Source organism: Styela clava, chromosome 6 (genome assembly GCF_964204865.1).
Source record: "Styela clava chromosome 6, kaStyClav1.hap1.2, whole genome shotgun sequence".
In the NCBI taxonomy this organism is placed as follows: Eukaryota; Metazoa; Chordata; class Ascidiacea; order Stolidobranchia; family Styelidae; genus Styela; species Styela clava.
The window spans coordinates 21110374-21133600 of record NC_135255.1 but is presented as its reverse complement, the minus strand read 5'-3'; the positions used below and the strand labels follow the sequence as shown (position 1 = coordinate 21133600).

The 23227-nt window shown below is 34.8% G+C and overlaps 1 protein-coding gene across 1 annotated transcript in view; it reads right to left on the bottom strand.

The window, feature by feature from the left end:
- LOC120332071 (uncharacterized) overlaps positions 1-16393 on the bottom strand; it is a 53152-nt gene extending 36759 nt beyond the window's left edge. The window contains exons 1-3 of the mRNA XM_078114032.1: positions 14882-16393; positions 12681-13021; positions 4877-5047 (exon numbers count right to left, since the gene is read on the bottom strand). Of these exons, the coding sequence (XP_077970158.1) occupies positions 4877-5047; positions 12681-13021; positions 14882-16229 (1860 nt within the window). The 5' untranslated portion in view covers positions 16230-16393. The remainder of the gene's footprint in view (positions 1-4876; positions 5048-12680; positions 13022-14881) is intronic.
- Positions 16394-23227: the final 6834 nt, after the last annotated feature.

Sequence of the window (23227 nt, the reverse complement as noted above, 5' to 3'; positions counted from 1 at the left end):
TTTTCTTAGTGAGATTTTTGGAAACTTTTTTGATTTACTATAGGCTTCATATTAGGACGAATTGACGAATTTTAAAACTCTCAACCACATACATTCGTCATATCACTCGGCCTCGAGATCCGCTCGGTTCGGGTGTTCGGGATCCGAATTTCCAATCGAATAGCGCAGCATTTTTGACTCTTGAATGTTTTGATCGACTACCGAGGTATCACTGTACAAGCAATTTATATGGTACTAAAATAAATTGTAGTCTTTGTTATTTTATTGCTATCTAAGGATTTTCCTACGTTGATTTCTTGAAATAAAACTTGGGTGGTATTGCTAGAACCTATTGAATTTGCATAATTAGTAACATCGCAAAAATACGAATCAAAACTAACTATAATTGGGCAGTTGAAAACGCATGTTATGGCCGTAGATCGCCGTGATATTTCGAAGTAGGGTTGTCATTTTGTCGACGCAACCGCAGATTACATTAGGCACACAATTAAATTATAAATAGACTCGGATTAGTCGTCAATTGCATACTTTGTGCAATTGCAAAATCATTACCCGACACAATAACATAACAAAAATAAAACATTATTCGTTGAAAAAGTGGGTTTTTTTCACAAGGGCCTGCCTAATTGCACGGATAGTTCCATGGAAATTTCGGGATTTCATCCGCTTCCACCCCCACCTTTTGGTAATTCTGACGGCCCCTCTGAACGTATTTCAAGTCTTACCTAACCTTCCTCTATGACATTTTGTGTCGGGTTAATATGTTGATAAATTCTTGTTAATAACACTTCAGATAAGTATTTGGAGATCTTTTGTACAAAGCCGCCGCCATAAAAAACACCACCGCCTCCGCACAATATTACAAATAATTAGAAATAATCTAGTTACGATTTTAAGAGAGTTCAGAACGTGGTGTTTTTCTCAAATTCACATTTTTGCATTACTGGCGAGGGCTTTGTACAAAAGATCAGTATTTCGCTAAACTCTGGATACAGAAATTATAAAAGAATCCATCCTGTGGCGATTAACAACCGATTTTTGAAATGTAGACATTTTTTCAATATATTCTATTGTTTTAATCATCGAGCTGAAGTTATAAACTTTTTCTTACTTGCAAATATCCTGTGTATTGTGCGCCGAAACATTACATTTTCACATAGTAAGGTTACTCCTCATCCATTAATCCCTATGCAATCGCCGATAAGACTGCGTAACTAGGCCAAGACGAAGATTATTTTGATCCATTGTTAAAGTTATCGATGATCCAGCAAAACAAGATGTATTGGAAATAGCGTTGCCAGTGAAATACAGGCGCTCCCGTTTTATCTGTGCAGTCCCTAAAGGTTTATGACTTCACATACACTGAATCGCCTGAAAGGTTCGCGGGCCGCATGAAATTCCTTGGCGGGCCGCCGGTTCGTCACCTCTGATTTATACCAATCCTAGAATCAAACTAAGGTTTGAGGTAGGTACCACCATGAGATCTTATCTGTTGACAGCGCCCATTTTAAGTTGACTATAAGTCTGTGGTTCCCCTATTTTTATTAAATTCACCCCTCTAAACTCCTCTCTATGAATAAAACCTCTTTATTTATTCAATTTTAATGGACCGCTTGGACCCTGCTGATATTTCTGTTTTGGTACAGTTTAATATGAAAAACTAAATATTTTTGCAACACAATATGTACTCAACTCGGAGTAAAATTCCTCCCTTGAAACGGCAAAATTCTTCCCTTTTTTGGAATCATTGGTGTCGAGTTTTATCACATCCATCACATGTGTTGGATTATTATTTGACGAGAAACTTTCCGGGCGCAGAAAGTTTTTTTTAAAGCCATGCCAGCTTCAAAATTTCGTCTGGGAATGTTCATTTTTAAAAATTTTAAGTGTTGCGTATAAGTTTCGCAACTGTAAGGGCTCTCGTGTTCATCTTCTAATGTCAATTGATTTGCCAATCTGGAAATTTAAAGTCTACAGAAGGCAAACTTCTGAAATGAGTAACATGAAAGTAGGAGTTATGCATTTCCGTTACCGTATTTTCTGGGACTGCCTAGACCGATTTTTACTCTCTGTATTTCCTCATCGAAAGCTAATTTCCCCAAATAATCCAACCCCAGTAAATCAGGTAAAAAAATTGGATCTTGAAAATCAGCCTGATAGGCAGAAATATGGTACTCAAAAAATAGTAGTGATAGTGTACTCAAAGACAGTTATATGAAATTTAATTTTTGGGATAATGGGATAATAAAATAATTGATAGTATTTGAACTGATTCAAGCTACACGTTAAAGTTTTATATCCTTCTATTTGTAGGGTCTACTAATTTAAATTCAGCATATACCTTGAGGGTGCTGGCGGCATGTTAGAAAATATCCAAACGGGGTCGCGAGGCAAAAAAGGTTGGGAACCACAGCTCTAGTAAATACACAAAGATGGGAAAGTGGACCTGACAAACTTTTGCTTTCGATCCATATGTTTTCAGTAAAATATTGTTGCACTAGTAAATCACGCATATCGGTCACATGACCAATCTTGTAAATAGAAACGCCTTGCAACATTTGACCAACGCCGGCGAGCGTTTGTGCGGAAGAAGCAGAATCGGAATGATTGTATAGCTTTATCTCATATGTCTACACCAAACAACTTATAATGTCCGCTTATGTCAGGGGTCTCCAACTCAAAACATGTCGTGGGCCACTTTTTAAAATTTATAGACCACGCGGGCCGCAAACCAAGAAATTAGGTACAAAATGGGTATATGAATCTGAATGTATTGTGTTGAAATTACATTTTAATCTTACAGCAAACGAGACATGAAACATATTCCTTCACTTGTGCTGGATATTTGGTCTCGATGTTTGGCCTTATTTTGCGTTGGTGTGCTAGTCTTAAGACAACATGCAAATGATTGTCCGTTAGTCGTGTGCGGAAGGCTGACTTGCTAGCTTGCATAGTCGAAAAAACTGCTAGCCAATATAAGAACTGCCAAAAATTGCAGGTATGCAAAGTGAATGTGCAATTAACATTGCAAACTCTTCTTCGGGCACAATGGACTGAACGAAACTTGTTTATTTCGTCACAATGAATATGCGAAATGAAATTATCGCATTTATAATTGCATTATACCAATATAATAAAACATGAACGTGGACAACAGGGGGGAATTTTGCTTCATATTTTACAGTTTGTCGGACACGATAAAACCTACTAATAGATGACATCGTACTATTTTAGTTTTGGTGGAAAAATCCCAACCATGACGCGGGCCGTAAAAAATTGACTGGCGTGCCGCATGAGGCCCGCGGGCCGCGTGTTGGAGACCCCTGGCTTATGTAATGCAAAATTGTGTTATAAAATTACTCGCACACAGCTTATTTGTTAACTGTATACTCGCACGCAAATTATTTGTCAACTTCAAAATTTTTTTTTTCAAAAACTAAAATAACATGCAATTTTGCAGTCTCTAAAAAAAACTAAAAAGGTGCCTCACTCGTTTTACAAAAAAAATGCACTAATAGTGAACAGTGGAGCCCAGGTATGTTCAAACCTAATTGAATTTAAAATTGATTACAATCAACAATTCAAGTTATTGATATTAAAAATAATTTAAAACAATTTATTCAAAAATTTGGGCAATTAGGCGAATCTCCCAATATGACCAAAAGACGATTGATTACAATAAACAATTCAAGTTATTTATATTAGTAATAATTCAGAATAGTTTTTTTAAAAATTAGGCGATTAGGCGTGAGTAACAGAATACTACAGCGAGGGTCAGACTTGCCATTATGTAAAGTTGGTTAAAGCCTAGGGGCCTCAAGACAAACCTCGGCATATATATTTTCAACTACAATATTATTCATTTTCATTCAAATCAGAATTAAACCCCTTCAATTCTCAAGACAATTTATAGTATACCGTACTAATTTAAATTAATTAAAAAGTTATTACTCATTAATGCTTTTTCTAATAAGAAAAAAATATTGATATACATATAGCTAATTTAATTTATCTAAAAATGATTACCGGTATATTATTACTAAGCTTTTTTATTGTAGACCCAAATATTTCAAAAAATGCAATGATAATTTTGTTAATGGACTAAATCAGCAATTGGGCCATTCCTAGTCACACACATATACTCCTCCTGAGTAATTTAAACCGTAAACCGTACTAATTTAAATTAATCAAAAAGTTATTTACTCAATAATGCTTTTTCTAATAAGAAAAAAATATTGATATACATATAGCTAATTTAATTTATCTAAAAATGATTATATTAATACTAAGCTTTATTATTGTAGATCCAAATATTTCAAAAATGCAATGATAATTTTGTTAATGGACTAAATCAGCAATTGGGCCATTCCTAGTCACACACATATACTTCTCCCGAGTAGAAAACGGTTTTCTGGTGCAATAACGTTTTATCACAGCCTAAGTTTGGTTATGATGACATCACAGTGGATTGTAAGAAACCTTTATGACTTCATAGTTTAAAAGGCTCCTCACAAATGGCATAGCCTAGGGCTGGCTTTCATGGTCGAAATCCCGCCCTGACTACAGCTAGCGTAAATGTATAAAATGTATTAACAGAAAATTCGATTATACAATATTTCTAAGATTAATCCTTTTCCACAAAAACAATTTTGTTAAACTAATTATGCCCGGTAGTTATATGTTTTTTCCCCTCTTACCAAAATTGCTAAATCAGGGAAACATTGGAATTTATCTCCAGATGAAGTTAAGAATCCTTCATTTCATTCAACTTTTCATGATAGTTTACTCAACAAAATACAAGTAACAATACCTTACAGATATTTCTATATGACAAAACTCAAAGAAAAGCTACTATAAGTAAATCAATGTGCCACACCTCTGTGTTATTTCCCAACGATGATCTGAAGGCTTGTAGTTGATCTGATGACAGGTTACATCTGCCAAAGTCCAAACTGTCAACACAGGATTGATTGGAAAGTATTTGTCCAACTGATGATAAACCTTCAACTCCCATGTTTGTGTTGCCTCCCAGCCGCAACCGTGTGATCTAAGAAAACAAGAAAGATTTAGAATCATAATTAGTCTGATCTAAATCTTGTTGGGTAGATTAAAAAAAGAAAAAGTCACTGAACATGTGTTAAAATATTGAAATACCGAAGCATAGACAAAAAAGAATAAAATATTTTTAGGCTTAAACCAAATTCGCAACAGATCATGCATTGGCATCAGAGGTAGAAACAGCACTGTAACATGGACAGATATTTTTTCACCTATATTTTAGTCGGAGATGAGTTTAACATGATAGTTCTATTTTGGAAATCCCAACCAAAAGATGTAAAATAACCGGAGTCAAGAACTAAATTACTTAAAATGTCATTAATTCTTGAACCACAGTTCAAATATTTCAAGGTTCCAACTTCCGGTCTACGATGCATTACACAGCGTCCGACAAATTTTATAGTCATTAAAATATTCAGGTCATTCTCAGATGGGTCCGTAAATCCGATCCGAAATCCGGGTCATGTTTGAGAAACTTTTTTCAATTAATTGACTCGCCAAGTGTGTAAGCCCATGAATGTTCAAAACTACCGTAATTGATCTAAAATTGATTACAATCTACAATCTAATCTATTTCTAATTATTGATTTTAGTCATAATTTAGGATAGTTCCATCAAAAACTATTACCGTACATTAAGTAAATCTCGCAATATGGCTAAAAACGCCAATTAATTTATGGAAAATGGGAAAATGTGAAAAATAGAAAATTTATACTTGAACGCAAATTATTTTTCCACTTGAAAAAATTTTCCTTCAAAAACAAAAAAAATGTGATTTCATAGTCTCTAAAATAACTGCGATGGTGCCTCGCACGTTTCGCAAAAAAGTGCGCTGATTGCAAACACTGGAGCCCAGAAATGTTCAGAACTAATTAAATATGAAATCGATTATAACTAACAATTCAACTTATTGATTTCAGAAATAATTTAGAATAGTTTTTTTCAAAAACTATCATATTAGGCAAATCTCACAATATGACCAAAAAGGCATTTATTTAATTCATGAAAACTGTAAATAATAGAAAATCAATCAATCCATAGATTTAATATACAATGACTTCAATGTGTTCTTCGCTGAACTTGGCTTCAAATTAGTTGTTCAATATTCAAAAACATTATTTTGCATGCTTTTTATAACGAACCTCAAGTATCAGTGACTAGTTATGCAGAGCCTTGTTCAGAGCAATAACAAATGGATCAAAAACGTTTTTAAATAAATTTGCAAAGCTTGATCAGGAATACTCTTTCTGTAGAGCATTTTCATATCACAGTGACTGCTTGGAAAGAGCCTTGCTCAGAGAAAAAGTAATGAATCAAAAACCTACAGTTTTTTCATTAAATTTCATAAAGCACCATTTAAATATTACGCATACAAGGTTCCAATATCTCAAAGTGAGGTTAAAAGATTTGGAATTTTAGCTTTGTATTATTCTATTCTAGTTGTCAGTGAGTAACAGTATACAACAGCGAGGGCCTGATTTGCCATTATGCAAAGTACCCGTATTTATTCGCAAATATGCCAAGTTTAAAACTCAAAAAAAAGTTGCCCAACTAAGGGACGTCTTATTCTCGCATAGCTCAGATAGCACCAAAAAATCTCACAGAATAATACTCCAGCATTAATTCTTACCAAAAAAACTGTAATTTCAATCATTTTGAACAACCATTTACGGTAACTGAAAGGTTGAAATAACATAACATATGAATATGGTGTGCGTCCATGGGTTAGGCAACAGCTGTGTTTTCCGTTTTTTCCTGAATCAGCAAAACGGAAGGGTCATAAATCAATCACTTTATTTCGTGGTAGCCGCTTTCTTTCTGAAGTGCCGTTATCGGGCAGGGAGTGCTTCATTGCACCGGCCACGTTTTTGTTTTTAGGATTAAGACAAATAACAGCTGGTATACAAAGTCAATTAAATAATCGGCAGACACTTTGGCATACATTATAAAATATATCAGCCCATATATGAAGCTCACACAAATCATGTTTGAGAAGACTTGCGAAAAATAACCAAATTTATTGCCATGTCCGCTCAGGATATCTGGACTACCTTAATATAAAATATTGATTGTAAAATATTTTCAATCAAAAATGTCCTCATGTTATACATTTGGTACTTCAAGTGGCGCTGATTTAATTCCTTTCATGTTGGCAGTAATTTAGTTGTGCCGCAAAATGCTGTCTTCCATTACGATAAAACAGAAAATATAATAATCAAAATTGTTTTAATCAAAATGTGGACAGCGGCGCTAGAATGTGTGTGCCATATAAAAGAAGGTAGCGAATGCGATATTTGAATATTAAATTTGAATTGAACATCATTGACTGTAATAGATGCGTGAGCCGTGTTACGATTTGTGGAAACGGCGTATATGCGAATTTTTATAAATCCACTATTTAGAAGCTATTATTAGGGAGTCGGCTTATCCACGTGATAGGCGTATAGTCGAGAAAATACGGTAGGTTAAAGCCTAGGGGCCTCAAGCCAAATCTCGGCTTTCCAATTTAAACAATTATTCATTTTTATTCAAATCAAAATTCTACCCCTTCAATTTTGAAAACTATATATAGTATGCTAAATCACACTGATCAAACAGTTTTAATTCAAAATTGCTTTTATTTATTGAATGAGAAAAGTATCGATATATTGCTAAACTACGGTAATTTTTCTCGGATCTTTTTTATTGTAGACTAAATATTTCAGAACATGCAACGATAATTCTTTCATTGTTTTAAATCGTCAATTGCGACATTCCCCATCACCACACATATACTTCTCATAATTAAAAAACAGATTTACCAGTGCGAAGACGTTTTATCACAGCCTAAGTTTCATAAATCATTTTAATATAAACCTGCTATCCCATCTATTTGGGTGATTAGAGCATGTTTCTTGCCTGCAACCAAAATATCGTATCTCACACAAGTCAATAGTTAATTTGAGACGTTATATACCAGAGGTTGGCAAAATTTTTTAGTATAAGACCCACCTCAGCAAGCCAGGAATATGTGAGAGCGGCACAATTTTTGAAATTATTAATATTAGAGCTCATAAAATCCGTTTGCATTGTAACTGTTACTTTGGTTCTAATATGAGAATGTGCCTTTGTATATATTCGTGTCGCGAGAGGCGTTTGGGCTATTGACTGCGGCAACATCAGCAATATTTTTGTTTTCACAAAATACAATCAGAGTATGGGTGTTTGGCACGAGCAATTCCACGAAATAACAAAACTAGCTTCAGTTGTTGCATCGGATTCGTTGCCAGATGATATCACAAATTTCTGCTATCGTTTTAGTAATAATTCAAAGTCATTTAATCTGTGTTTTCCTAAAAGATGATTAACGAACGTAATCTCATACGAAGTTTTTGTGATTCTTTTCATGGTACCGTTCAACAACTTTATTCTGACTTAGCAGCTTATGAGAGATTAAGCACAAAGGTTTATTTTCTTCACTAGTGAATGCGTACTCATCTTTCCATTATGACTTAACGACCATGTTCTCATCGTGGTATTTTCGCTTCATACTAGAGGACATATCGCACTGTATTTGACACTACCCGCAATCAAGCTGCAATGCCGCCAACGCAGCAATACACATTTAACCATTGTGATGTAAGATTTGTCTATTGACTGATTTAAAATTCCATGCCACAACGATTTTCATATTAAAACATAATTTGTTTTTATCATTGATGAAAACTTCTTCCACCGCTTAATAAATTAAAAAAACTGTTACACTACATTTGGATAATAATAAATCTTAGCGAGAAAAGTCGCATAAAAACTATGGCGAGCCGCCATTCGCCTAACGTTGTTATATACACTCCATATAGAAATGCTTATTTTGACATCACAGTGGATTCTATGGAACCTTTATGCCATCATAAAATAGTTTAAAATAGGCCTCATGAATGGCATCGCTTAAGACTGGCTCTCATAGTATAAATCCAGCCCTGACTACAGCTAGAATAATAGTATTAAATACAATAACGAAAAACTAAATTATTACAATATTTCCAAGATTAATCCTTTTCCACAGAAACAGTTTTTCAAACCTAAATATGCCCGGTAGTTAGATGAAACCTATTTACCAAAATAATACAATCAGTGAAACAATGAAATTTATTTCTAGTTAAGTTAGAAATCGTTCATTTTATTTTCTTTCGATGATATTTTAAGAAAAGCGAGTAACAATACATTACAGGCATGTGCGCAGCCAGGATTTTTAAAAAGAGGGTTTCAAAATCGGAAATTTCTGTTGTGACCGGCGATTAATTGAAATAGTCGATTTTTTTTTTGTATTATGACCATTTTTGTCACATAATATTTAATCCATGACGACGACAATTTAAAATGTCTTTCTATTTTATTTCAATTGTGTTCAAGCTAACTTGCAGTTGCCTCGACTTACGAAAAAATAAAAGCATCACTAATCTAAAATACCATGGCAATTTGCGAACATAATAATGTAAGGTAACAAGCTGCCCGATTGCATTCAGTTTTGATATACATTATTGCAATCTTGCGAATTCGTTATCGCCGTTAGAAAAGATCTGTCATAAAATCCAAGAAAGTACAATTTAATTTGGTACATCAAAAATACATTAGTGCATTAAAAATACATATTCATTGCCTCGAAATTCTCGCGAAACTTCTGAAGAAATCCTCCCAATTACGTCACTTGTTAAAAGAGCCGACATTTCCAAAGGCTATATAATGTTTTTTCTGTTGTATAAAATATTCAATCCATAACCGATACAGGAATTTCGAAGTGGGGTGGTTTAATAATTTAATTTTGATCAATTTAATCTGCGGTTGTGTTGAAGAAATGAAAGCATATCTCCTCAGAAATACCACGGCAATCCTCGGATATAAAAATTGTGTAGTAAATTTGCACAATTATAGTTTGTTTTGATTCGTATTTTTGTGAATTCGTCAAATCTGAGATGTTTCCACAACACCAAACTCAGCTCCATCGCAATGGTTCAATGCAATATTTTCAGGATATCACCGTAAGAAAAATCCTCTAGTCTGCGATATTTATTTCAAAAAAAAAATGGATACACATCAATTCTCTTATATACGTCAGGCCCCATCAGAAGTTTTAGAAAACAAAAATGAGTGTCGCAGTGACACAAAATTTTGCGATTTGCAGTGACTAAAAAAGCATTTTTAATATGTTGCCAGCCATCCTAAAACAAAAATTGTCATGTTCAGCGTTTTATTTTTAGTGTTTTATATTGCCGGTTTGCAATCTAGAAAATTTAGGTTGAGGATTCACACCTCCATTTAGCATCTTGTCGCTGAGGATTATGATGTAACAATAACTCACAGCCCTGTGCAAAAACAAAAAAAATGAATAAACACAGAAATAAAAATGTTCAATTCATAAATAACACGTCACGCTGACGAATTTAACGCTGGCGATTTTGACCAAATACAATTTCATGCGTTATTAGCAATATTTTTCATCCTTTTTCAAAAGTTTTCAGAAAAAGGAAAAATTTCAAAAGGGTGAGAAGGTCAACCCTGAACCTTTTGTGTACGTTCGCAGAAAAAAACTCATTCCTATTCCTAATTACATTTGTTGATATTATATATGTCATATATGATATTGCCGCATGCGACATCTGGGTGCATATATTTCATGCTGGGTCTGCGGCATTCCAGATAGTGCTATATCATCCGTTTACCTCTCGGCAAATACCCGATACTGTATTTAGCATATTTTTTTAAATAATGAAGATCGAACAGCGATATTTGATTGCCGCCAACTCATTTAAAATAGTGCACACAAAATAATCTCCGTATCTGTGTAAAATAACACTAATGGTAAAGACCTTGAAATTATCTTATTGAAAATTTTACGATCAAAAGTTTTTCCGCCCCTGTCTAATCGACGCACATGGCACAAGCTATTGCTGCCACACCCTAGATACGCCACTGCCGGGGACGACTGACGAAGGTAGATACAAAATTATTCCACAATTATTATTATGCTAAAACCATTGTAGAGAAATTGTAAGGTATGTTTGATAGTCTAATAAATCGCTACTCTTACTACCATTCTAAAGCTACAGATCAATGCTATTCACAGAACGAGCTTTTCTGACAAGCTAAATTTCCTTTTTTGACTGTTTACTCTCTCAAAAATGTCATTTTAATTCTTGGTTTTCAATATTAACTTTTTAAGTTAGTTACGAGCATATGGCTAAATACATATGATGGTGAGAGAAATATCGGCACAACCTCTTTTTGAGTATCAAGTACCGGTATATTTAAAAGAGTCACGAAATCTAGGGCACCTAACATGTTAAACTCGGCCAGGGCACATAACTTGTTAAAATTGCCCAGGGCACTTTCGCACTTTCTTTTAGACTTGCGAAGCACCTTTGCACTCATAATTTCCTTAGAGCAAACACTGACCACCTACATAAGTAAATGACTGTGGTGAGCCAAAGCACTGAAATGCTTTAGCATTCTCAGAAACTATCCAAAGTATGAAAAGCATCTATTGAAAATGTTGAGTCAGAGATTTGGAAAGCTGCCAAGAACCAACTATAACCCTAACTCTGTTATAATGACGTAGTATTGAGTTGGAAATTATTTTTAGTCACTCATTCCATCTTTAACCTTGTTATATTTTGAATGATAATTTCAAAATTTATTTTTACTAAACTATGCTCGGTGGAAGGGATGGTGAAATTGTAAACATAGTAAACCTTGTGAAATATAATGTAAAATTAATCATGATTTCATTGTATCGCCGCACATTAGATTGTTTACATCGTTAGCGTTGAAAGAAATAACATTTGTTGCATTAGGAAGCCTCTGGGCAGTAATAATTTGGTATTATTTAGGGTGTGACGTCATCAAATTATCAAGTTCATTGTTGAATTTGTAAATTACGTAAATACATTTGTGAATTTCTCTGTAACGATTTTAGCTAAAATAATGGTTGCGGTGTTGTTCTGTTGGAAAATAACACAAGAAAACGATAGAACTAAAATTAATTACTAGACAGAATAACACTCAAGTTCAAGGGTATTTTGTACAAATTTTTGAGCATTATGTCGCATATACAACGAAATATTTTTAAACCTCGCTCTAGCGCCATCTCGCGGAATAACACACTAACGTACGCATTTACAAAGCCATGAGCAATGTTCTACTAGGGCCTAACGGTTGACAATGATATAAGACTAGAAGCTGACCATACAAAATCATACTAATTACCCCAAAAATACCCCTCGGAATTAGAGGGTTTTAAAAGCCATAGCAAAGATTTTAGATTCAAATCCCAGGTCTGCCATATAACTCCATGCGTAACAATTCTGGGAGAACTTTCAAAACAAAAAAATTCTGACATATAATTAAATACATATGGAATATAATGGCACATAGTAAAATATTATTGTATAGTAGTAACTCACTAAATATCACTGGCTGCTTGCATAAAGCCTTATTTAAAGTCAATAAACAAAAACACACTTTAAAGAATTTAATCTAAAAAATTCGACTATATGGTGTTTTGCACACATATTATAGTCAGTAAGCCTTCATCAAACTTAAAAAAAGTAAAACATATTTTGTACTGAATCACACAAGCTACTCACCTTCACATTTGATCCTTTTAATCCAGATGCCAGAGTTTGAAGTGAGGCTGACTTGAGATTACATCCATTGAAATATATTAATAGTGATGTACAGTAGGAAGCTACTGATCCAATGACATGAGCATCACTGATGGAGAGAGGATGCCAAATCATGTCAATTTCAGCAAGAAATGATTTGACAATGTCACTCATTCCATCCTTGGCTTCGTTTAATGCAGTGAAAAATTCCAAAAGATCTGATTTGGATTGTGATTCGTCGGCTATTGATATGAATAGAACCTCGAGGTGCAATTGCAAACTTTTCTTGAGAATATCTCGTTTTTCCTTTAGATCCTTGATATCTGTGAAATATATAAATAAATCTATTTTACACAAAGCATCTATCGATGATGCTTATCTCTAGCTGCTTATACAGTGCTTTTTACAAAGCAACAAAAGGCTTGAATACGCTCCATATAAAAAATAATTACGGTAAGTGGAAGGCCGAATCTAGTCAGCCATAGTTAATCAATGTACATAATTGGTTCCCAACCTGAGGTGCTACTTTTTCTATAAAATCTTAATCAGTGGTGGAAAAAATAAATTTGTTTATTGGCCGAAAAACTAAAAAACGAGGAACTATGGAAACTAATTTTAAAGTCTTTGGGTTGACCAACCCCAAACTAAGGTCTCCCACTTCAGAACAATCTTAACCACCATGACATATCATCTGTAGACAAAAGACATTTTAATTTGACTATGAGTCTGTGATTCCCAACATCTTTTTAATGATTTTCCCCCTTTACCTATTTTCTTTCTATGAATACTATATTATTTATTGAATCACTAATAATTGGCCGCTTTTGGATGAAATGTTCAAGCTGCATTCCCATTTTTGCAAAGTTCGAGTGATCAAGCATTTTTTGGGCAGAATTCTTCCTCAGTTGAGAAGCATTGCAATAAGTGTAGAATTTTACCACTTGTGTGTTTAAATTTTATTTGACAAAAAACAGTGGCGGTTCAAAATTCCATCTAAGTTGTTCATTTTTTTTTGTTGTGTGTAAATTATGCAACTGTAAGGGTTCTCGTTTTCAATTTCTAATATCAATTCAAATGTTGGAAATGTGAAGACCACAGAAGGCAAACTCTCTATGAAATGAGTAACATGAAAGTACGAGTTGGCACTGAGTGCAGTCAAAGACAGTTATAAAAAAAATTAATTTTAGGGTTAACGGAGTAATTTAATAACTGATAGTATTTGTATTGATTCAAGATACCTATTTTGCAGTTACGCATTGGACTTAATATCCTTTCTTTCGAAGGACCTACTAACTCAAATTCTGCATATATCGTGAAAGGAGCATGTTACAAAATATTCGAAGGGGATAACAAGGCTAAAAAGTTTGGAAACCACTGATGTACACAATATTGGGCAATAGCATGCCGCACCTCGTTGCATTAATGTGTCAGGTATATTTTTCGGACTAGAGTTTGATCAGGCTTGTCATTGCACTCATGATTCTCCTGATCTAGAATCTTTGGTTTAAATCTAGAGTAAGATGTCATTTGTGAGAATACTACTTGGCTACATTTTGTTTGTTTTACACAGAACTTCATAGTAGCATCTGAACACTATGGACAAGAATTACAGTATCAATGTAACAATTCGTACCAGTATTCGTACCAAGATGGCGCACAACCTGAACATAGTATGTGTACCAGGTTAGGGTTGTTCGGGTTGTGCGTCATCTTGGTACGAATACTTCCGGAACACCCAATTTTTTATACAATGCTTATTCATGGCTTTATTCGTTATACAAGCGTCCACTTAATATCTAATGATATGTATTAACTAGCTGCCTTTGAAAGAACCGGAATCAGTCCGGTTTAAAATTAATGAAGAAACAGACATGGGAGATGAGTAGCCTATGATGCCAAAAGGGTTGGCCGAGCCTAATACTTCAACCGCTAGGTCATCGCATTGGCTAATTTATCAATAATGCAAAAAGGCAAATTATTAAACCTGAAAAATAAAAAAAATCTGCTCCTATCAATTTCAAGTAACATGATGAGCAATAAATTAGGTTTAGTTTATAAAATATTAAACTTATAAGCCATATAAGTGTATATCCAATGCAGTAAAATATCCAAGGTTGAGTCTAGAGAAGAAAACGACTCCAAGCCTGGAATTGTACTATGTTAAACACTGTACATCAACATACCTCCAAGTAAAACTCCGGCTGCTTCATAAACTGTTGGATTTAATAAAAGTCCACACATCATTTTTCTGATGAGAACAAAGTGACCGGTATGGAGATGTTTATCTACGAACTGGTCAAAAGATTTTAAATCCAGTCCAAGAATATAGAAAGATGTAAGCATTTCTTGAATACTTTGATGTTGAAAGTATAGAAGGTGTATTCCTTGAAGAAGTTTACGATATATTCCTCCAGGAGCTAGGATGGCTAGATCGGTTGCTTCTTCCGGGTTTAGATTAACTTGACGAAAATCATTTTCTGTAAATAGAACACGTTGTTCCACTGTCCCAATGTATGATAGTTCTTTCAATTTGCCCAAAACTTCCATAATATTCTCTTGGTGAGTATGGGAAGATCGTAAAATGCTTTGCATTACCACAGTCATAATACCAGTTATAGTGTTTGGCTTGAAGTCGGATTTGAATTTCAACGCTATCAGCGTGTAAACCAGCATCACAGGTGTGGTGCACAGTAACAAGAGTAATGGAGCTTTGATTTTGAGAAATTCCATTATTTTCTCTGCTTCTACATTTCCTTCATATCCAGAAATAATTTCTTTGATCGACTCCATTGTTAATCCAGCAAGTGCAATGACCTTGTCTGGTCGAACTTCTCCCCAATAATTTCTGATGGAATGTTCACGACTGGACGATAAAATGCGACAGCCAGGAAATAATTTTCCAGTTAGAAAATTCCATATTATAACTTCCGGGTATGTAGGCTCATCTAGGCTGATGATTTCATAAACTCCATCCACTGTATATTGAAGAGTGTCCAAGGAGTCGAGCATAAACAAAACTTCTTCTGGGTGGGTTTTTACATAATCAATTGCTTGACCTCTTTCTTCTTTTGGGAGATCGTTGAAAATTAATTCACCTGCTGTTACTTTTCTGTTTTTTATAAATTGTTTGCATTGTATATATGAAACCATCTTGATGGTTCCTTGAAAATATTTTCCCTGCATGGCATTTCTCGATGTTGCTTTCATGAGCGTGGATTTGCCAGATCCCGCTGGACCCACGAAACAGATATGACCTTGTTTGAAGTTGTTAAACAGATCGACAAGGTGAGTCTCTCTTCTGATCCCGCTTTCTCTTTCCCTCCCCAGATATTTTTGGAATCCAGATGACTCTGGTACATATTCATATTTAATTATTCTTCCACCTTTATAAAAATCTATTTCTTCTAATAGAGGAGTGACGTCCACATTTAGTTTTTTCTCATAAACTTCAAAAGGTTTGGCAAAGTCATAGAAGTCAGTGCACTTGTAAGTGTTCTCATTGATTTTTGCTATTACTTTTTGATAAGACATTATGTTTGCTTTACAATGTCATTGAGTTTTAACATCCAGCGTACGGACAATGTGGCAAAGCTTTATAAAAATATATCCATCATGTGATAACTGATATTCACTAGTATATTTTTTCGACAATATCTTCAAAGTTCTGGGATACAAACTTTAACTAAAGCTGCTACAAATCTGAACAGAAAATATTTGTTAACCAGGTGCGATGAAACCTAACATAGATGCCAACAAATCCGTTATGGTTGATATAAAATATACAATTTTGTAAACAGTTGCAATTGCTAATATCATTGTAAAATAGTCTCAAAATTAATATTAATGTGTTTTACTTGACCTCAAGTAAATTAAGTACTTTTTTATGATGTTTTTATGCGACACCCATTCCACGCTTTCTGTTTTGAACAAGGCCATCTATATAAGCAGCCACTGATATATAACAATATGAAAGGGACTGCTATTTTTAGCAAGAATATTTCCAGACCTCAAAAAATCACCTTATATTACCGGTAAGTGTTTTAAAAACAGGAAGGCAGAACGGGGTATCCCGTCATAAACATAGTGGGCTAATGAATAATCATAAAATGTTTGTCCACATATTTTTATATTTTTCTTGAGGATAAGCAAACTCATTGAAAAGTGAAATATGACTATTCTGAGGTAAGGACCCAATGGTATCTACCAGGGAGTCTGCATACTGCGGTCCGCAAAAAATTGTGGGGCCCGCAGCGAAGTGCCAATTATGAATAGTGTGCCCGCGAAACAAGTTTTTAGTTTAGGTAATCTGGTACGTGTGAGCAATTCCAATCTATTTGCGTCGCAAAACTTATACCAGTATCTGAGTGCCACTGTCGTATTAGCAAAACTAGCTAGCAAAATCCTGTTGCAAAACACACAATGTTACAACAGCGTGTTTCTTACTGAATTCGTTTAATGTCGGTGTGACAATGAATGTGAATAGCTGTTTCTTTCGGAAATCTATGCGTTTTAAATCAACATTTCTGAAAGGACTCCTAACAATGCCGTACAATCAATACCAAAAAGAAACAAGGTCTCCTAACAATGCCGTACAATCAATACCAAAAAGAAACAAATTTTTGTGCTTGCAACTACAGTAGAAACTCCACCTACACAATTTTGGTGGGGTAATAGCTGAACTCAAATTAAGTGCATAACTACTAAGGATATGAGTCTCGATATTAAAAAGAGCTTGGTGACTTAAACACGTTTATAGACCGTGACGTAAAAATGACTGTATCAGTAGAATACTAACAATGAAGTTGGGCAAAAATAACTTTGCGGACCATCACAGCAGTTCACAGCAAATAGTTGACAATGATCAATGAGTTTTAATTAAATATAACTCAAGATAGTATTGTTGACAAAAATTTTACATAATCATCAAGAATATGAAATAGTAGGATAGAACATTCCTTTCAACCACTATTAAAAATATATCAACTTCCCCTCCCCTGATGCATAAGTCAATTCGGACATTCAAAGGCTACAAAACTAAATCAAACCAAATTCTGTGTTTTACCTAAAGTATATTGATGTAGTGAATTTGCAATTTTAATAACTTTCACTGTTGACATCTGAAAATCAAACTAAAGACGGGCTTATTCACTACTGATTACCAACTGTAGATAATATTAAATTAGTCAAAGCCTTAGGGTAGAAGTGACGCATGGTATCCTTCTACACGGGATAGGATTCACATATTTATCCAAGAGAGAGGAAAGTCGATAAGACGGCTCAACCATATGGCGAACCACGGCCTCTCGTCCAGCTACCATTCCATGTCCGGTATAGGATTAGTTAGTTTTTTTTTTTTTTCGAAAGCATGGACTTGGTGGTGGAGGAAACTGTAACCGACCAGCGGTTACGGCAGTGAGGAGTCCAGCAATCCTCTTGCATATGACCAGGCGCGCAGCCAGGATTTTTAAAAGGGGGGGGGGGGGTCAAAATCGGAAATTACTAATGCCGTCTGTAACAGTCACCGCGATCACGCGCTCGTTAATAGAGCCGCCTTTTCAGCTTCTGTCGCGTAAAATATTCAATTCATGACAACTACGAGATTCTAAAATGTCCTTACGTATATATTAATTTTATTGTCCCCAACGCAACTCGCGGTCTCGACTTTCTACGTCAAAATAAAAACATTACTGCCGTGGACATAAAACAATGAGATAAGCTGCCCGGTATATTTAATTTTGATACGTATTTTTGCAATCTTGTGACCTCGTTATCGCCGTTAGTAAAATCTCGATATCCGATATAAAATCACGTTTAGTACAATTTTACTTCATACAATGAAAATAGATATAAAGTATAACAGTAAATAAAAATACAAATTCACCGCCTCGAAATCCACGCCGAACAGTCGCCGCGATTACGTCACTTGTTAGAAGAGCCGACTTTTCTAACGAAAAATGATTTTTCTCTTGCGCAAGGTAACCAATCCATGACCGATAAGTGCATATTTAAAATGTCCTGCTTTATTAATTTAATTGTCTCCAATTTAACCTGCGGTTGCGCCGACAAAACAAGAGCCACTCTAAAACACCACGGAATTCCGCATAAAAATGTGTGGTAAACTGCCCTATTATATATTGTTTTGATCCGTATTTTTTCTATTTTGCAAATTCGACAAATTTGAGATGTGCTTGTAACATTGACTCCGTTCAATCGCAATGCTGCCACTCCGATTATTTTTAAAGATAAAAGCTTTCGAAAAATCCGTAAATATATTGTAAATCCTCATGGAGTAAAATATATTTCAGTAGAATAAAAATTGATGGATATACTTCAGATTAATTATCTTATATATCATCACTAACGGAAAAAATCGCGTTTTCAACCTTGTTTAATGATAACACTAAAATTTTCGACGACAATTGTAAAGTAATGGATCCCACCCACAATTAACCGTGTTTCGATTTTAATGGCGGTATGTTCCTAAACAGCGAGGAAACATAATGTGTGCCGTGGGCACACGAAATTTTGCGATTTTCAAAAGCGTTTTTAGACTAGAAAAGCGTTTTTAGACTGTCGCGGGACTCAACTAATCTTATAGCCAATTGTTTACGGTTTTGTTATCAGTATTTTATATTGTCGATTTTCAGTCAAATTTAGATCGCGGGTTTACTCCTTCATTTGTGTTTAGAACCTCGCCGCCGATGAACGTATAATAACTCTCACCGAATTCACAATTCCTTGCAAAGTACAAAAATAAAATAATCATCATGTTTATCGTGGCACAAATTTGTGATTTAGAGAGAATAAATACCGACGTAAAGGCGTTTACGGCCTAGATAACACACTGATGAAAACAATCGGCGATTTTAGCAGAAGGCAATTGCACGCTTTTTCAGTTTTCACAATTCCGTGCAAGAACAAAAATAAAATAAGTAGCTACAAAATGTTTTTTCGCCCTGTGTAACGCCACATGTAACACATGTACTTCTTTCAATGGAGGTAGCACCATAGCCAGTGTTTTGAAAACAGGGATTATCAAACAAATGCCAATTGACATTCGAAACTTATAGCATAAATATTGGGAACTACCCTAAACAAGCAGATATTGCCTAGTGTTTCAAATATAGCAATAGATAAAATGTAATACATTTTTACACAGGGCATTCCAAGTTTTACTTTGGAAAAGACCAAAAGAAAGCGAATATGGACTTGATAATCGTTATGCTTCCATACTCATGTTCCATCTTCTAATTGCCGTGAATTTTGATAGGTAGCTTAACGATTAACCGCATTGATTGTTACGCGGAATTATGAGAGAATGAGTGCGATTCCGACTTTACACACACACGAGTCCAACGTTTATTTGCTCACGCCCGTAGCAGTAGCCACATTTTCAAAGTGAACATAGTCGTTGAAAAAAGATACAACTGATCTGCCAAATTAATACAAAAGTAGAAGAGAGCAACAACTGTTAATTTTTTTTTTCCAGCATTTTGTAGCTGGAGCATTTTATCTCTTAAAATAAACGAGGTTCAAGTAATAAACGTCGTTCAACTACCGGCGACCTTAGCAAAGTTGAACAGATTGATAAATTAACTATTCATACTTGGAATTGTGCAGGACAAGTTTGCGCACAAACTGACTACGACTTTTTCGAAAATTATGTCAGTTGTTACATGTGCTGAAATAAGTCTACTCTCAAAAGTAAACAATAATATTCCAGCCCGACCTTGCGAGGTCTTCCAAAGCGCTATCACCTGTGAACGAATATCAAGCTTGGTACGATACCGGAGAAATTATATAAACGCTGTGCATGAACCTACATAGTATGATCGCACAAAACGTCGAGAATGGACCGACAAAGGAAATGTTATGTTAAGGACAGTATTGTGTCGACGGGTAACGTAATACGCACTCGCGCGTCATGGAATGTTTCCGTCAAAGAATTAGCTGTTTTAAATTAAAATAACAAATAATAAAGCAGCACTTGATCTAATTGAATTCAACGATTAATTAACAAAGTATAACTGATAAAGCACCTCTTCGATTCGTGAAAATATGGCGAGAGGGAAAAACACAACGGCCATTTTATCCGTTTTTGTACATGCTATTATATAGCGGTAATTTTGACAGGAATTGGACAAAATAAGTTTGAGAACTCTTGAATTGAACTGTTGATATATTGATGTCTATCCCTGAACAATCTCAGTTTTAGAAAGAATTTTCCGATCATTTCAATCGTTTTTATACCATGTTTTGTCAAACTAATTAAGCAGAGTGTCCATAAATCCCTTTAAAATTTTGATTTTGTCATTGAGTTAGTTCTCAATATATCTAATTAAGCAGTTTTTTTTTATATTAATCAGTGTTTCTTAAGTTCTCACTTCATTTAATACATCTGTAGTGGCAACAAAATATATATGATATCGATGAATTTCCGAAGCAATTTAAGAAAATTTAGTACTTTATGGACTTTTATATAACTAAAATCAAACTCGGTAAAACTAACCAGGAAGGTCATGGTATTGTTTGCCATAATAACAATTACTAAGAATACGCGTCAACATCGTATTTCTCAATTGAAACTGATAAAACTCAATTTGTTAAAAAAAAAATCATACTGCCATTTGCCAAGTATGCGATATCGCTGGAGCGCACATAGATAGCGTGTCCCACGTATGATATGTGGTTTTTAAATTCTCTCTCTTCATGGGTGGTTGACAGTGTGGGACAAAGTATCATACCGTTTGCGCCTTTCTTCGCTTGCTGAGTGAGACATGGGGAGCGCACATAGAAAGCGTGTCCTACGTATGACCAATGCTTACGAAATTTTTTCTTCATGGACGGTTGACAAAGGGAGACAAAATAACTTATCGTTTGGGCATTGCTTCGCTTGTTAAGTGAGACAATGTGGAAATGCAGTGTCAACTTACGCTTCACCGAAATATAAACCACGAAAAAATAGTTGACTAATATTCTACGAATATCAGCATAGACGAAAATAATATGACAGAACATCGCCTTTCCCTCATTAAAAATAATATGTCATCTTTCTTCCGGCTATTCATAAAATGCAAATCAAATATCACAAAATTAATCGAACTAAATTAGGCATCTAATCTACCTTATCCAAACTATAGTTATCTAGTGAATTTTTTTTTATGAATTTTATATCGATTCACTATTGACATCTGGAAATCAAACTAATTGCGGGCTCATTCATCTTCTGATAATTGCAGAAAATAATACATTAAGTAAATCAATCCGAAATAAAATTTTTTGTATATTATAAAGTCTGCGGGGGTTCTATTATCTCGCCAGAAATCAAAAGATAACAGATCACAAAAGCTAGTTTGAATTGTCGCGCACGACGATTTATTTTCGAGCTCACTTGCCCTAATTAAACCAATCGTTAGCCAATGTCACCAAGCACTTATATACGAATTCAATTTTGTCCGGTGGCTTTATTTACGGATTATCTGATTGTAGTAAATCTGCTAGCTTTTAGGATGTATGTATGTATGCTTATTCGTCTCGTAATAGTGATAAATAAAATAAATTAATATTATTATTATTTAAAATGGGATGCAGGCACAAGACCTACTGGCCCAAAACACAAATGTGCGGCATGCACCCCTTTTGACAAATATAAAACAAAAACATTAGATTAAATATTTATAATATGGTACCTTATATGGACAGTTATGCAAGGGGGGGGGGGGGGGGTAATGGGTTGGTTGGTGGGGTGAAAGTGGTAAGGGAGGAGTATACAAAACTGTTTATACAAGGGAGTTTATAAGACAAGACAATATATATAAATAGAGACAACACAACACCAAATACACATATACTTAACGATGTAATCAAAATTTAGGCGTAAATACAGCACATTTGTGTGGTGAGACCATATAATATGAATGGGCGAAGTATAAAAGGTAAATGTGCGGTGCCTATATGGTATGCGTCACTTAAGGGTGATAGTAGAGTCTTTGATAGAAAATGGCTATTTCAGCAAAAATGTGAACCATATAGATTTTGGTGAAATACCTCAGTTCGGGTATCAATTTCTTAGGTATTTTTGTTTTATTTATGAAATTAAAGCCGAATGTGGGAATTAAAGAAAAAATAAACTCAATGAAGAGCATTTCAACAAAATCTATCATGTATGCATTTTGCCAGAATAAAATAAATGTATAAAAGTTCTATTTAATTGAGGCTAATACTTTATAGAAAGAAGCATTGTTTCCATGTCATGGATTGCCCTAATTTGCATTAGAATCACAGTAGAATAATATAGTTTCCTGGGGTGAGGAATGCGACAAGATTCGGACTCGTGACCGAATCTCTCGTAATTCGAAACTCGGTTTCGGCCCAAGTCTTTGATAATTTTACCCGACTCCGGGACATCATACGTCACGCGATAGTCAATCGCTGACTGATGACGCATTCAACGCTAGTGGAAAGATGAGAGGACAAGAAATGGGGCACCTTGGGAGATTCGAATGCTGAAACATAACCACGAGAACTCT